Source organism: Gymnoscopelus braueri (assembly GCF_963280865.1).
Source record: "Gymnoscopelus braueri genome assembly, chromosome: 9".
NCBI classification, from domain to species: domain Eukaryota; kingdom Metazoa; phylum Chordata; class Actinopteri; order Myctophiformes; family Myctophidae; genus Gymnoscopelus; species Gymnoscopelus braueri.
This window is the reverse complement of record NC_137610.1, coordinates 20,010,093-20,024,863: the sequence shown is the minus strand read 5'-3', so window position 1 is coordinate 20,024,863 and position 14,771 is coordinate 20,010,093. Positions and strand designations below refer to the sequence as shown.

The following is a 14,771-nucleotide window of genomic DNA, read 5'->3' as shown; positions in this document are numbered from 1 at the left end:
CAATGGAGCAGACACAACTGCTACTGTATGTGATGTCTGTACTCGTGCTGCTTCCTACAGTATATGCAAATTTATGCCCCTTAAAATGTCTGGGTGGGTAGAAGTGTGTGAGTAAATGAGAGTAATTTTCAATAACCATAACGAAGCACAAGTAATTGACATGAAAATCTCAATAAATATACCTAACCCAAATGTGAGATTATGGAGCTACAAAAAACTGATTTAAAAGAATCCCCCAAAGTCTTTGAATGTAATCCCTTTGTGCTTAGACATCAATCACAAATGTAGGTTGCAACACAGTATGTCACAAGGTCATGTCACAAGGTCAAATGGCCTTGAGGTTTGGAACAAAGGGGTTCCACCGCGCCTCAAGCCAAATTCAGGCTGGTCCGGTGCAGTATGAAGAAGGAAGGCACGTACTGGCTCAAACTCGGACAATTAAAGCCTTTTTTTATAACCGAGTGCAGGCAAATAACGTGACGTTTCGATGTCAATATCAATATCTTCATCAGGTCATTCAACGACCTGATGAAGATGTATTGACATCAAAACGACACGTTATTTGCCTGCATCCTGTTATTAAACGGGCTTTAATTGTCCTTCGGCCCTGAAGGTTTGTTATATTGACATTCTAGTCGGATCTCAAGGTTATTTACTTTTTTTATGGCTTGCGGCTTTTGAAGCTACTCACTCTGCACTTTGCTAGCCATCCGGTTTAGAGAGGATACAGAAAAGGCCAGTCTCGCCAGTCGCGTTACGCGCTGGAATAAAAAATTGATATACCAAACGAAGTACTCCAATAAGTATTTGAAGAAACGTGTATATATCGAGTGTATCATTGGATCATGTCTGTTTTCAGTTATTCAAGCTAGTTTAGTAGTTGTTCAAAAATACTCAAAGGCAGGGGAGCTTTTTAAGGGGATTACCCATTGATGTCCATTGTTGTCAATAATTATCCTGCTGTGTGCGAGACCTCAGGCAATATAGTTCAATTCCAATGGAATTCTATTGGACCACATTTCGCGTGCGACCACCAGCCCCTTGCACAATATCCTTGATTTCATTCTAATCCCTAGTAATTCTTGTATGTACTGTATGTGGTATGAGCTCACATACAGTCCCTTCAGCTTTCGTCACCTATTGTTTTCTTTTCTTTTTCTGGTCTTCTTTTGCCTTTTGCTGTTTGTCTTTTCGTGAGCCAGAGTTATGGTGCTGATTGGTATTTTTCTGGATTTTCCCAGGCAAAGTGTGAGAACCACAAGCATCCTTGGAATGGATGCATTCGCGTGAAACGCGTGTGGCAAAGAACCAGAGGCAGCAACATCGTGGGTATAAAACACAAAGGCACGTTATAACAAGAACACATACCCCCACAGAGAGAAACAACAGATATTTCTTAACATAATTAAATCAGCAAAACAATAAACTAGTCTATGGTTATGACATTTAACAATAATATAGTCAGTTTGGCTTCTGAGAGGATTGTGAAGTGGAAAAAACTTGAAGTGATGTACAGTATACACTACAGTATGCTGACTTCCTTCAGTTTCATGGTATGGCTTTCACTCTCCAACACTACAATGTTGGAAGCAACTACATTGTGCGTGCGTGTTCACCAAGTTGTACCAACCAGAGTCAAACCGTGACTGGTTGGTATGTGCATGGGGAAAAAGTTTTCATTTGGAGCTACCAGATTTGTAAAAAAAATAGGCACCACTACACTGATCTACCAGATTACAAGGCAGCACTAGCTCGCTATATTAGCCAGGATGATAACTCTATACTGTATATTCAAAGGTGGCTGTCAATATTGTTTGGTTTTGACGCTGCTGGCTCTCCGCTTTCGCTGACAGTGACGCCAAGCTCAGCGGCAAATTGCCACTTATGCGCGTCCTGTGTAAATCAGTGCTATCATTCGTCGATTTCACCAACTCTTCAAATCATGAGGTGAATAGCATTTCCGTTTAAGAACAACATTGCATGGCATCCAGATTAACAGAGAACGACAGACGCTTGGGATCTGAGCAGTGAGACTGGGGATTGAGAGGTGCTGACACAATCTTCCCTGCTTGCCGGACAGCTTTACTGCTCCTTAACTGAAGCTTCTATAGCAAGCTGTCCTGACAGCCTGTGTGACCTGATTTATAGGACATAAACTTGAAAGGGTCAATAGGCTTTATGAGCTGGCCTGGCAGGGTCATTACACTGATCACCACACCATGTCTTGACAGAGAAATTATATCCTGTGGACCCTACCTCTGGCTGCATTCAGACAATTTTGTTCAAAACAGCAACTCTTTGTATTGTCCCGATTTATAGTAGGATTACTTCATGGCTTCCACAGGTTTAATCTCTATGCTTTGTATTGTTCAACATCAACCAGATGTAAATAAACACAACCAGCAGTGGTTTCACTGTTTACATACTGGGAAATGGATTCAGTTTACTTTGGAGCCCTGCAGATAAGACTGTTGTTCTCTCAAAACCATGACCCATTGGTTTCTCTTTGGACTCGGGCTGGAATGCATCTCCCCCCCACACACACACACACACGCACACAGACAAGCACACACTTAAGCACACTCGCCCACCCCGTAATTAGAACTGGGATCATTTCTACATATTAACCGTGTTCTGGCTTTACGCCTAATGGTCAGAGCTTACGAGATACGCATAGTTCCCCCTGAACGCACATGTGTGCCATTAACCAAGGTCCACACCTGCAAAGAACACGGGTAGAATCGCAATAGGGTTAATTTTACAAGAGCAACTGTGTAGCAAGGTGTGAACAGGTGTGGGGGTGTGCACGTGTGTGAAATTGCATGTCAGTGAGAAATCGAGCAAGGGAGCAATAGAGCGAGTGAGGAGATAAAGTGAGAAGTGAGCGGGTGTTTTGATTGAATACTTTATTAACTGTTTGCAAATTTTACGGTTTACAATAATTGTTAAAAGGATAACACAAAAAGCCCTAGGGGCTTGTTTCCATTGTGGTCCTGTGTATTCAATTCATTAAGATGTGCATGTGCATACACATAGGCTACCAGGTGTTTATGTGTGTTTTGGCGCTAAGCTTTTTAAAGATTATGACATGTTCTCTGGAATGCAGTTTTGGCATTTATATCCTTTAATTAAACTTTTTATGTGAACACCGTGGCGTAATTGTTACCGTATTATCATTCTTCATTAAGTCTTGCTCCTCAGGCATGTGAAATGAGGTACAGGAAAGTTAGTGTTTAGATTGTCTCACCTGATTTATTTAAGTCTTGTCTCTTATCTCCAGTGTGTTTGACAACAGTCCCAGAAAGAAAAATCCCACCTTGAACTAGCTCAACTTCAAGGTGTTTACTGTCACATGCAATACACCGGGCAGAAACATTGTAGACGGTACAACTTCTAGCTTCCTCAACAGTGCAGAATGAAATAACTAACGGTAACTGTATACAGTTGTCACAGCCACAAAATGCATTATTTGGGTCAACCTCTGCTTAACATAATTTGGCCATACAGTACTGTATGTATACAAATCTTACCACAGAACTCAGTCTGTTATACATCAGTCCTGACTTTCATAACAGGGTCTGTATTCTTCCCTCACCACGCACAGTAGCCTTTGTTTGAGAGGTACCATGTTGGCACTAAGCCACAGATACACAATGAAACAGTGAATTAAAAAAAGCCACAAAGCCTCGTCTTTTCTTTCTTTCTCCCCGTAGATCCTTGTGGATACTTCTGCGGGTGGTGTGGCTTTTCTGGGTTTCATGTCATTGGTATCTGCGTTTTTCGCTCCAGATGTTGTTTTCCTAGCTGTACTTGAAATGAAACTAGCCATAATCCAGCGTTCTGGACAGACATCCCTCCCTACCTTCACCTAGTAGGGACTCCTCTGTAGCTCACATCACTTCCCGAGTTCTCGCCCCCTCGCAGGCTTCAGGGCCATGTTTCAGCAGGCAAGCATCTCTTGCACATCTTTGATGCTGGGGCCAGATACTGACGTCATTGTTACTGGGGGGAGAGAATTGGTCATGGAGCCTCACCCACTTCCCTCCAGGGTTCAGGAGATTTCTGACAACCCGCTGGCCCGCTGTTCACACAAGGCCGTTGCTGACCTCTTCCAAGAACAAGCCAAGAACAAGCCATAAACTTGCTTGGTTTTCTTCTTTTACATGTTCGCTCTCTCTGTACTTAATGTGCTACACAAACAAATACACTTTCCCAGGTTATATATTACGGGTGACGGCTAGATCAAACATTGAAATGTGCTGCATGTGCTGAACGTGACCCTAGCAGCAGTGCAGGTTTACCCATAAACCCATATCAGCTCCAAATGCTGGTGGAGGGCCGGCATCTCTGCAAGCGTCTCCCTTGGTGTCCATTTGAGAGGAATAACCCAAGGTCACTAACAGCGTTACGTTCACATCAAGCCCCCAGAGCCGATAGGGAGCAGTGAAGCACATCGGACATGTTGGCCAATCATAGGTACTGCAGCTTATTACGGCCGGGGCCAGGCACATGAACGAGCGAAAACGATTTCGACCAATGGGCTCGACTCACGAGCTTGCGCACAGAGGTGACACTACTGCGCATGCGAGATGACGTGCAGAGTGACGCAAAACGCGTCGCTTAGGCCCCAAATAGGCCGTCACATTTCCCAACCCGGAAGAAGGGGTGAAAGGGGCGTATGCGCTGGGTGAGCAACTCCATACAAGTGGATGGGCGGGGACTTCCGGTGCCCTCTATTTTTTTAAAACTCTATGGTTCACATCTACAATAACCCTTGCCCAGCCCCAGGTTAGTATCTGCAGAGCCACGCTGTCTTGTGGGCCTCAGAGGTTCAATTTAACTCCGATTTCACATCAAAGCGCTATCATAACTGCAGCTGTGCATACAAACTGCTCCGTTTCACTGCTCAGATGCAGGATATTGTCAGCATGAGTAAATGTGTCTGCCTGTCTCGCTGCGCACCAATCCCACAGCTCGGGTATTTAAACTGAACAAGGACACGCTGAGCCACAAATAGAATTTGGAAGATTTTAACTGAGCAGAATGAGAAGATAGACGGTTGGAGATGAGCCCAACATGCTGGCTTGGTGTTTTACGTTGGAGGCCTTTATGCTTTCTTCCCCTGGGGGCCTGTCACCTCGGTTAAACCTCCTCGTATTCTGCAGCTGATGGCTCTGTTTATTGTCTGAGGAAGTGATCATGCCGGGCTGTGCGTTCAGCAGCATATTGCAAACATAGAATCCCCTTTGTCTTACCTGAGTGACGCAGTACCGCTTGGTGATCTGCCACTGAATTAACCGTTTCCTCAAAGCTAAAGGTGTTTATACTGTACTGTATGACACAAACTTACCTTGGAAAAGTAGATCATTTTATAGCTGCTGTTGTGTGACTGTGTTATGTTATGTGGGTGAGAGAGAAGGTGATAGAGAGAGAAAGGGAGAGATTCCTTTCGCCCACTGCCCACAGCAGCTGTCTGGTATTTTGAGACTGGGGCGATTTAGCTGTCATGGAACGGGAAACTCCCTGGGGATATCTGTGGACATTGTGTATGTAAGTGGTGTGATGCTAAACATAGATCTCGATGGTCAGCCTACACTTTGAACAACGTCCTGTCCAATACAGTAGGAAACCTCAAGCCCAACGAAATACCTCATTACGACTTTCTCCACCTTGGAAAGTGTGTGTGTGTGTGTGTGTGTGTGTGTGTGTGTGTGTGTGTGTGTGTGTGTGTGTGTGTGTGTGTGTGTGTGTGTGTGTGTGTGTGTGTGTGTGTGTGTGTGTGTGTGTGTGTGTGTGTGTGTGTGTGTGTGTGTGTGTGTGTGTGTGTGTGTGTGTGTGTGCGTGCGTGTGTGTGTGACTGTGTGTGTGTGTGCTGAATAAGTATATGAAATGTAGGTCAGTCTGAAATATGTACATTTGCTTTCAGCATTTGGCCCCCCCCTAATCTTGGAATTAAGTTTCCCTGTTAAGAAAGATGCTCACTCACAGTCAGACAACTTTTGCCTTCTTTTAAAAATGTCTTCTCCTTCAATTGCCTTCATGCACGCGTGCAGTGCCGTGCACGCACATACGCACGCACGCACGCAAGCCTTCGAACTCTTCTTCTAAACTTGGTCTTTGGGTCTAACTCCTCACAGACTCATTAGCTCCAGTAAGGTCCCTTGGGTGCTTAGTTAAACACAGTATAAGAAGACATTTGCCGGAGAGTCGGAAATGTGTCAGAAGACCAGATGGCCTCTTGAGATTTTTTGGGAGAATCCACTGCAGGACGGAATGTTGAAGCAGCCCCTTGCAAGCAAAACCAAACCTTCCATAGATAAAATAACCCCCATTGGGATCCCTCAGGTATACTGCAAAGTGCAAACCCTGTGCATTTAACTCTGAGAGCGTAAAATCATGTGCTCACAGACGCAGATGCAAAGATAAGACACGTGTAGTACACACATGCAACAACACACACCACATGTAATTTCCTCGCATTAGAAGGTATAAGTACCTCTATTCTATACCATTATAATCCATGTTTGCAAAGTGTTGCTAAACAGAAAGCATCCATCATCACCTGATTATAGATATGATTATGCAACAAGTACCTCTGAAAAATGTACATGCCTCAAATTCCCCAATACAGTAATTGTACTTCAGTACTGGATAAATAGTTAAATGTGCCAGAGCATTCTTTGCCAGAAGGTTTTACACCAGTGAAATTTAACACAGTTGTACTCTCTGCCCCAGTCCCATGTAAAGATCCTTCCGTTGTATCACAAGCCGAAGGTATTACTTCATTACTTTATTGCACGAGTTTCTCGTATCTATTTCCAAAAGATGTGTTGGTGAATCGGAGACAGAGGGCAGGGGCTTGAATAGGATCCGTGGAGACAGCGTCTGCTATACACATTACCACTGCACAGCATGATTAACTCAAATATATGACTCATGTCCTCCTGCAGCAGTTCAAGTGCTCACCCAAGGCAAACAGGCAGATGCCTCAGAGAAGATCTCATCCACAACACCCTTTAAGGCTTTCATCAGAAGGTTCAACTCAATAACCACCAGCTGCATAGTCTGTAACAGCATAACAGTCTAAAAGCTCAGTCCGCCCGCTCTATCTCATGGAATGTGCATCTTTGTTTGGCATCCAAATTACCACAGTTCTTTGTTTTTCTTTGGGTAACAGGTATTTGCTTTGAACTGAGCAAAGAATACAACATAAGTTGTATTTCTCACAGGATTAACTGTGTAGGCGGGGAAGTTCCCAAACCCTTTTTTAAAAACTGGAAAATGAACAGACGTAAACAACACAGCCGGCCAAAACAACACAGAAAACAATCTCCTACTCTGTATCTCATAACGGTGATTGTTGAGACTAGAAGCACACAAGCTCAGTGCTGTTGTTCTTATTAAAAAGCTTACATCTCTCTTTCTCTCTCTCTCTCTATCTCTCTCTCTCTCTCTCCCTCTCTCTCTAACTGTGGGTCGTCTTTACGAGCGTGCATGCCTCTCTGCTCATGAGAAGGGGAGAGGTGATGGAGAGAGTGCTGATGCTGGCTTTTTGAGAACAAAGGAGGCAACAGACAAAGAGGCTGCGAGCAAAGCAGAGATAAAGGGAAAGGCAAAGAGAGAGGAGGCAAAGTGTTGCAGGGGACTTTGCACTCAGTGAGTCTCTCTTACCGTAGGGCCAGGATGTCCCTTGGGGCAGGGAAACGAGGAAGAAGAGGGAGATGAAGAGGTACCAGCCCTGCCTCCCGGGGGTCGATCTGCCGGTACCGGTGAGCGAGCGGGTCCCCCCGTGGGCTCGCCCCAGCTGCAGTCCCCACTCCGCAGACAGCATGCTGCAGCCTGGAACTCTGTTTACGTTCTGAACTCAGCTGACATCACCTTCTCTCTCTCTCTCTCTCTCTCTCTCAGTCCTTCCCAACCCCCCTCCCTCCCTGTCTTTCCTTCTCTCTCACTTTATTCCTCAGTATCTCTCTCTCTCTCTCTCTCTCTCTCTCTCTCTCTCTCTCTCTCTCTCTCTCTCTCTCTCTCTCTCTCTCTCTCTCTCTCTCTTCCCTTTGGCTTCAGGTTACAGTCCAGCCTCATGAGGAGTTCCACTTGGAGTGGTCTCCCTGTAACTCTGCTAACTTTGCTCCACTGCACCGAGTGAAAGACGTCACTGCTCCTGAATGAAACCAGGTTCCAACTGTGTGTGTGTGTGTGTGTGTGTGTGTGTGTGTGTGTGTGTGTGTGTGTGTGTGTGTGTGTGTGTGTGTGTGTGTGTGTGTGTGTGTGTGTGTGTCATTATCCTCACGCACAGCTGTAAAAAGTGTAAACAGCGGTAGAGAGACACACACACACACACACACACACACACACACACACACACACACACACACACACACACACACACACACACACACACACACACACACTCATGAAAACAGAGGCATGCATGTACAGTCTGGGGGGTGGGCGGGTAGACACTGAACATGTTTTGGAAACAAATTAGACATTTAACTTTACAGTAACAACAAAGAATATGTGCTTGAGTGCCTCACACATTTTATGGAATTTGATGAGGTGGTGGAACAAGATTGAAAAACAAGCATCTGGTTACTTTCAAACTTTCATCACAAATGCAAAACAAGTGAGGATGGTCTTTACCTGTCCTAAAATGGCCTGTGATCCCTTTGCGTGTTTTCAATTTCATCTGACTGTAGCCCTGGAATTAATTTGATTATTGTTCTTTCCCAAAGGGACCCCACACTGCATGCAAGAACTAACAGGCAGCACAGATCAAAGATGCAGAGTAAAGGACTCAAATATCGCTGGCTGTTTCCAAAAACAACAGGATTTAGATATCAGCAGCTGTATATGGGCAACGTTCCACTATGCGTGTGCACGTGTTGCTGAGAAGTGGAGAGGGACTAAAAGAGAGACACTGTAAAACAAGGAGTAGAGAAAATAGAGGACCAAACACAAGGAGAGTGATGGAGTCAGTGGGCAATAGAAGTAAAAGTAAGCCCCACTAGCTGCACCCAACCAGACCGAAGTGGCTGGAATCGACCTATGTTGCCAGCCTAAGGGCCACTACACACTGCACAACAACATTTGTTCCGATTATGCTCTCTTTTTTGGCACCCGCCGACAAAACCCTCGATCTGACGCCAGAGGTTTTGCTCGCTGTGTGTGAAAGGCTCTGCGAGACGATCTGGCCGTGATAATAGGGCTCGGCGATGCCTTCCCGAGCGTTTCTAGATATCTAGCACGCTTGATATTTGGCTCTGTCACTGACTGGACATCATACTGTATGAATGGGGTTGCGATCACTCTGCGAGGAGATCCGTACTACAGCCAATGAGAGCACAGTACCGGGAGGGTTGCTGGACCCGGCCGCACCGCTCCTGCACCGCTCCTGCCCGCAACAAAAAATGTCTTGCCATTTAGTCCCGCATAGTACTAAATGGCACTATGCAGGCTTATACAGGACTGTCCAGTCCTGTATAAGCCTGCAATATTTCCATTGAGATCCTAAAACATTACAAAACAGGATGAGAGAGTGGGCGAGCGGGGTGGGGGAGCTGTTTATTTGAGAGGAATTGCACACAGAGAGAAATAGTTTGTTTATTTTGCGACGAGCACGTGGAACACAGTCAACACACGAGAGGGAGAGAGGGGGAGAGAGGGAGAGGGAAGGAGGGAGAGAGAGAGGGGGGGGGGTAGAGGGATGGGGGGGAGAGATGGGGCGGGGGGGATAGAAATAGACTCTGTTCCGTTGTACCCAGGGGAAATGTTCTCCTCTGATTGAATGTAGACATAATATTCATATCTTGCTAAGTAAATAATGACCACACATGGATATCGGGTTTATTGCGTAGCCTATTTAAATACCGCCCGCGCCCGTAAGATTTGCAGTTTGGACCTGCGGGTACCGTGGGATCCCGCTGCCGTTGTAGGGCTCTACTCTGGTCGTTAAGTCCTGTGAAATAGGGGTGGGACGATATGGGTACCTCACGATACGATATATATCACGATATTAGGCCCACGATAACAATATATATCACGATATTCGACGATATTCGGTATATTGCGATATCACGATATTCGATATATATTGCAAGATATTTCACCAACGATATATCACGATATCTGAAAATATCGATATATTGTGATATCACGATATATTGCATGAAATTTCACCAACGATATATCACGATAGTCCTTCAATTCATAAACACATAAAATAGCACCAAACAGTTCAAAATCATCATTACACAAATACAGAGTAGGAAAAACAACGTATCACAAACAAAAAAAAAATGTGTTTGTTTTCGGCAGTATATCGATTATTTATTATCGATTATTTTAGAGAAAGTATCGCATCGCGATATCGATATATCGTCCCACCCCTACTGTGAAATATCTTGCAATGTGTGATCCCTTGTCGCGATCAATCGTATAGTGTGAAAACCACAACGATATGATGACAGAAAGAGACTTGTTAGCGTGAAGAGCATAACTATCTGATGACTCCCCGTCGACTTTAAAAGTCGTACAGTGTGTAGCTGCCTTTAGGGCCCTTCCCTCTCATTTGTGGTGGGCAAAACAATGTTAAGTTCATCCTCCCATTTCATGGCAATTTGCCCATTAAGTTTTGAGATATTTGCGTGCAAGTGGTAATTTTGAATTGGAATTGGAAGTTCATCCTCTGGGGAGCATGAAGATGCACAGCAAATTCCAAGGCAATCTAACCAGTTGTTGTCTATCTTACTTAGCAAACAAGTGCTGGTTCGATCAACATTGCCATCTTTAGAGAGAAAGAAAGAATTAGCCATTTTTATACTGAGATTCAGCAGTAGTGGTTTAACGAAGATCTGTTATTAATGCTAGCTTTGCTTTTTTACACAGAAACAAAAAGACTAAAATGTTTGCTCCATGTTTGCTTTTAAATGGCATGCCAGCATTCAGGAATCATGGAGGCATGCACAACAGCATCAGCCTCTAGTGTACCACTATGCTCTTTGACAGCTGTTGTCAGTAGATTAGATACATTTATAGAATATAGCCTACGCATTTATTTCACAAAATACCAACACAAAATCGACTGATGACGTAAAGTTCGAAATATCACAGCTGCATCAACGATACATTACAACAATAGCCTACAGATTGAAATCTCTGTGTACCTGTGCCGGCCACCAATGTATTTCAAGGTCCGCCCAACCGATCGACTTCAAACTTGGCGTGCGTATCGCCGAGAACTCGAGGGAGTGATGCGCCGAGTGTCAGTCGGATTAGTGGATCTCCCAAAGTCTAATTATAAATCGGTAAATCCCCATGGAGTACCCTGATGTCATTAACATGACGTCATAGTACTGACGTCATAGACTGGCCTGGACAACATATTTGGGCATGCCTGATATGGAGCTCCATATATCCTATTATACATTAGACAAAAGTCCTAGCTTCCGTCCGCATTCATTTCCCCTCGCCACTCATTTCATTGTTTCCGACTAAACACAACAACAACATATCACATGTCACTACAAGACGAGCCACAACGTGCGCGATTAATTTACGGGTGGCGTAGGCTACTTTTCATTGCTCACTACACATGTGCCTCCTCGGAGCATAATTAATTGCGCCCAGCACAAACTGACCACATTACGGGGACACCCTTTCGTTCCCTTTAGCGTGGGCACCGCCGAGCGAAACCGAAAACAGCCGACGCAAGACGACGCGGCCGCCATTGAAATCTCCCCATCTGCACAACAACAACACACGCGACCACACTCACGCTAATATGTCCGTCATTTTTGTGCTATGCACATCACACACAAAACATTAAAACACGCCAGTGTCTCAACGCAGCCGCTAACAACAACACTGAGTCGGCACTCTGGGTTGCCAGGTTGGAGGACAGGCAAGCAGACAGGTCAGTGTTGCCAGATCGTGCGCCAGGAACAAGCAACCACCTTCATTAAAAAAAAAAGCCAGCCGAAGGGGTCCGCGATGTTTCGCGGGGGTTCAAAGGGGTCTGCAATGTTTCACGGGGGTCCCCCATGTATATATTTTTTTTAAAACAAAATAACTAAACTTTTTTTTTTTTACTTTTTTGTCGGGACATTTTTGACCCACAATTTTTTAACCCCAAAATAAGCGAGCCCTCACTAGAGCCTCGTGCGCGGCTAGGGGGCAGGGCGCCCGGACCTCTAGTAAGCATACAAAGGACACAGACAGACAGACAGACAGACAGACAGATACAGAAATCTCCATATATGGGCATAAAAGGGACACAGACAGACAGACAGGTACTCTGACAACGAGTACAACAGGTATTGCATAACCAGGTGGGGCATGCATTCCCAACTTGCATCGTTCCCGACTTGCATCTTGCACTTTCACAAAATACAGACACAAAAATGTTATGTATTGTTATTCATTTAGGGTTTGCTAGTTGACTTAAATCTGTTGTTGTTGACAATGAAAAGTCAGGACTCCCATTTTACCCATTTCTCATGATATAAAATACGATTTTGATTGATTAGGTTGGGTAACTTGTGAAAATAGATGCGTTGAAGTGGTATTTGAGTGATAAAAAATACATCGGAGGAGAATTTGAAGAGAAGAAGGAAACTTTTTTAGGCCCATTCTGTACCTTTTATATGTACAGCTAAGTGGAATGATTTAACATTCTCAGCTTTAACAGGCTGTGTAAAAGGTGCTACAGACCGTCTCACTGCTGTTTTCTTACCACCTTTCACCACCTTCATACTGTTTGTCCGGATGCTTAATAGTTTATTATGTGGAACCCAAGGCTTTTTGGGATCATCTCAACACTGGCTTTGGTTTTCTCCTTCAACCGTCTGAGAGACTACATCAACACATACATTTCTAGACATGAGAATGAAACTTGTATGGCTACATCTGGTGTTAACTATGTCGCCTTTTTTTTTCTTCTTGTAATAATAATAATAAAATGTATTTGTATAGCACCTTTCATGACATGAAATACAGCTCAAAGTGCTTTACATAGCAAGAATACAATTACAGATAATTTAACAATAATGCAAAAAAAGAAAAGCAAAAGCGTAAAACAACATTAAAATAATAGCAAAAACGGCAGTGAATCAGGCAAAACAGTGAGGACATGAATAACAACACAGGGATTTAAAAATCAGCTAAAAGCAAGAGTGAAGAAATAGGTCTTGAGCTGTGCTTTAAAGCTATCCTCAGAGGCTGCCTGTCTTAGGTGTAATGGGAGTTTATTCCACGCCGTCGGCCCGTAGACCTCTTACTTCATAAATGTATCTTTTTCTTTCAAGACCGCAAGTCCAGTCTTATTGTTCCACGCTCGAACGTAAGAGCACTAAGGCATATATGGAGGCTCTATATTTTCCTATGAGTAAGTCCTTGTAAGTCATGTGTTGATGTGAAGTAATTCTGTGAACTGCACTCTGTCGCACGTCTTCCTTAGTCATCCCACAAGCAGTGATGGACAAAAATGACGTCACTCAGTAAGCTCTCCATCCAACAGTTCTAAATGATTATCATGAAATGGATCGTTCCGATACTTGATTATGATTGGCTGAACCCCTTGTGAAATACTCACACCCCTGTGATCGCATTACATCAGTATTACTGTGCCAACCAAATTGTGTTGCTGCGACTGTGTTGCTTGCCAATCATTCTCCTAAATGTCACTGAAGAACTACTTAGCTTGGGGATGATCTGTTTATCAATAAATTATAACATTTTGTGTCGCTGTTAGTTTATTTTATGAAGCCTTGACAAGTATATTTAGCAACCATTTTATCAAATAAATAAGCCTCACAAGGCTGTGGTTTACAGAGATGTTGTAACAGCTAAGGCGTTTCAACAATGCCCTTTAGCTGTTTCAAACATACCAGCTTAAAGACAGAGTTTGTGCTCTGGGTTTTGGATTGTTTTCAAGTTAAATGTTCCCCTTTTTTCCAGATTTTGAATTCAAGTCTGCAAATAAAACTGTTGGTGAGGAATAGACACTGGCTTACTGCTGCTGTTGCATTTGTCTCTGTCTGGCCAGCTTTACTACATTGTAAGTGTTGCTGCTGTCCTCACTTGTACAAGCAGGAGCAAGATCCTATCTCCCTCTATCATCCATCCATCTTGCAAGTTCACCTCAGAGACACTCCTGTGAGTAAATATGTGTCCCATGACCCACAGATGAAGCTCCTCCTCAGAGATGTAGCTGAGCTTGCTGGGGCTTGTTGTTTAAGTCTTTCAGTTAGCGCCACAGTGGCTGCGGTTGGCCAAGTAGAGTGGGCTTCTTACAACACCCCAAAATGCATAATGAGGTGTTATTAGCACGAAACAAAGGATGTGATATGGCAGGGGGTGGAGGTGGCTGGCAGCAAATTAAAAACATATAACACTTAATTTAAAGTCCAGAAGAAATGTACCATGACATCATTAAAGGTGTCAAATGCTTGTAATTAATGAGTAACAACTACTTTTGTTGTACTAACGAATGGCACTGTTTGAAGTGAAGTGTGAAGTGTTAGATATAGAAGATGTTGGGGCTGTTGGCTATACAGTAAGTGAGTAGAATACCAGTGTGTGGAATGCTTATAGATGTTATTAATGGCTTTAACATCGCTGCATGAGGTCACAGAGTTCTCGTCAGGCCAGTCAAGATGAAGGTGTCTGACTCTGGAACCATGTGGTTTTAATATCAAGAAATATAATCGTAGCATCTTGTGATGGAGTGTTTTTTTTATTCTGTTTCTATGGTTACACATTGGACACAGTAA

At 43.9% G+C, this 14,771-nt stretch overlaps 2 protein-coding genes across 3 annotated transcripts in view; one reads left to right on the top strand and one right to left on the bottom strand.

Annotated features, from left to right (window-relative positions):
• Nucleotides 1-7,886, bottom strand: part of pamr1b (peptidase domain containing associated with muscle regeneration 1b) — a 31,083-nt gene extending 23,197 nt beyond the window's left edge. The window contains exon 1 of one of the 2 annotated variants that reach the window (XM_080437578.1): nucleotides 7,672-7,886. In XM_080437578.1, the coding sequence (XP_080293704.1) occupies nucleotides 7,672-7,831 (160 nt within the window). In that variant the 5' untranslated portion in view covers nucleotides 7,832-7,886. The remainder of the gene's footprint in view (nucleotides 1-7,671) is intronic. The other variant, XM_080437579.1, reaches the window with a different exon arrangement.
• pdhx (pyruvate dehydrogenase complex component X) overlaps nucleotides 1-14,771 on the top strand; it is a 408,353-nt gene that overhangs the window by 165,605 nt on the left and 227,977 nt on the right. The gene's annotated exons all lie outside the window — the stretch shown is intronic.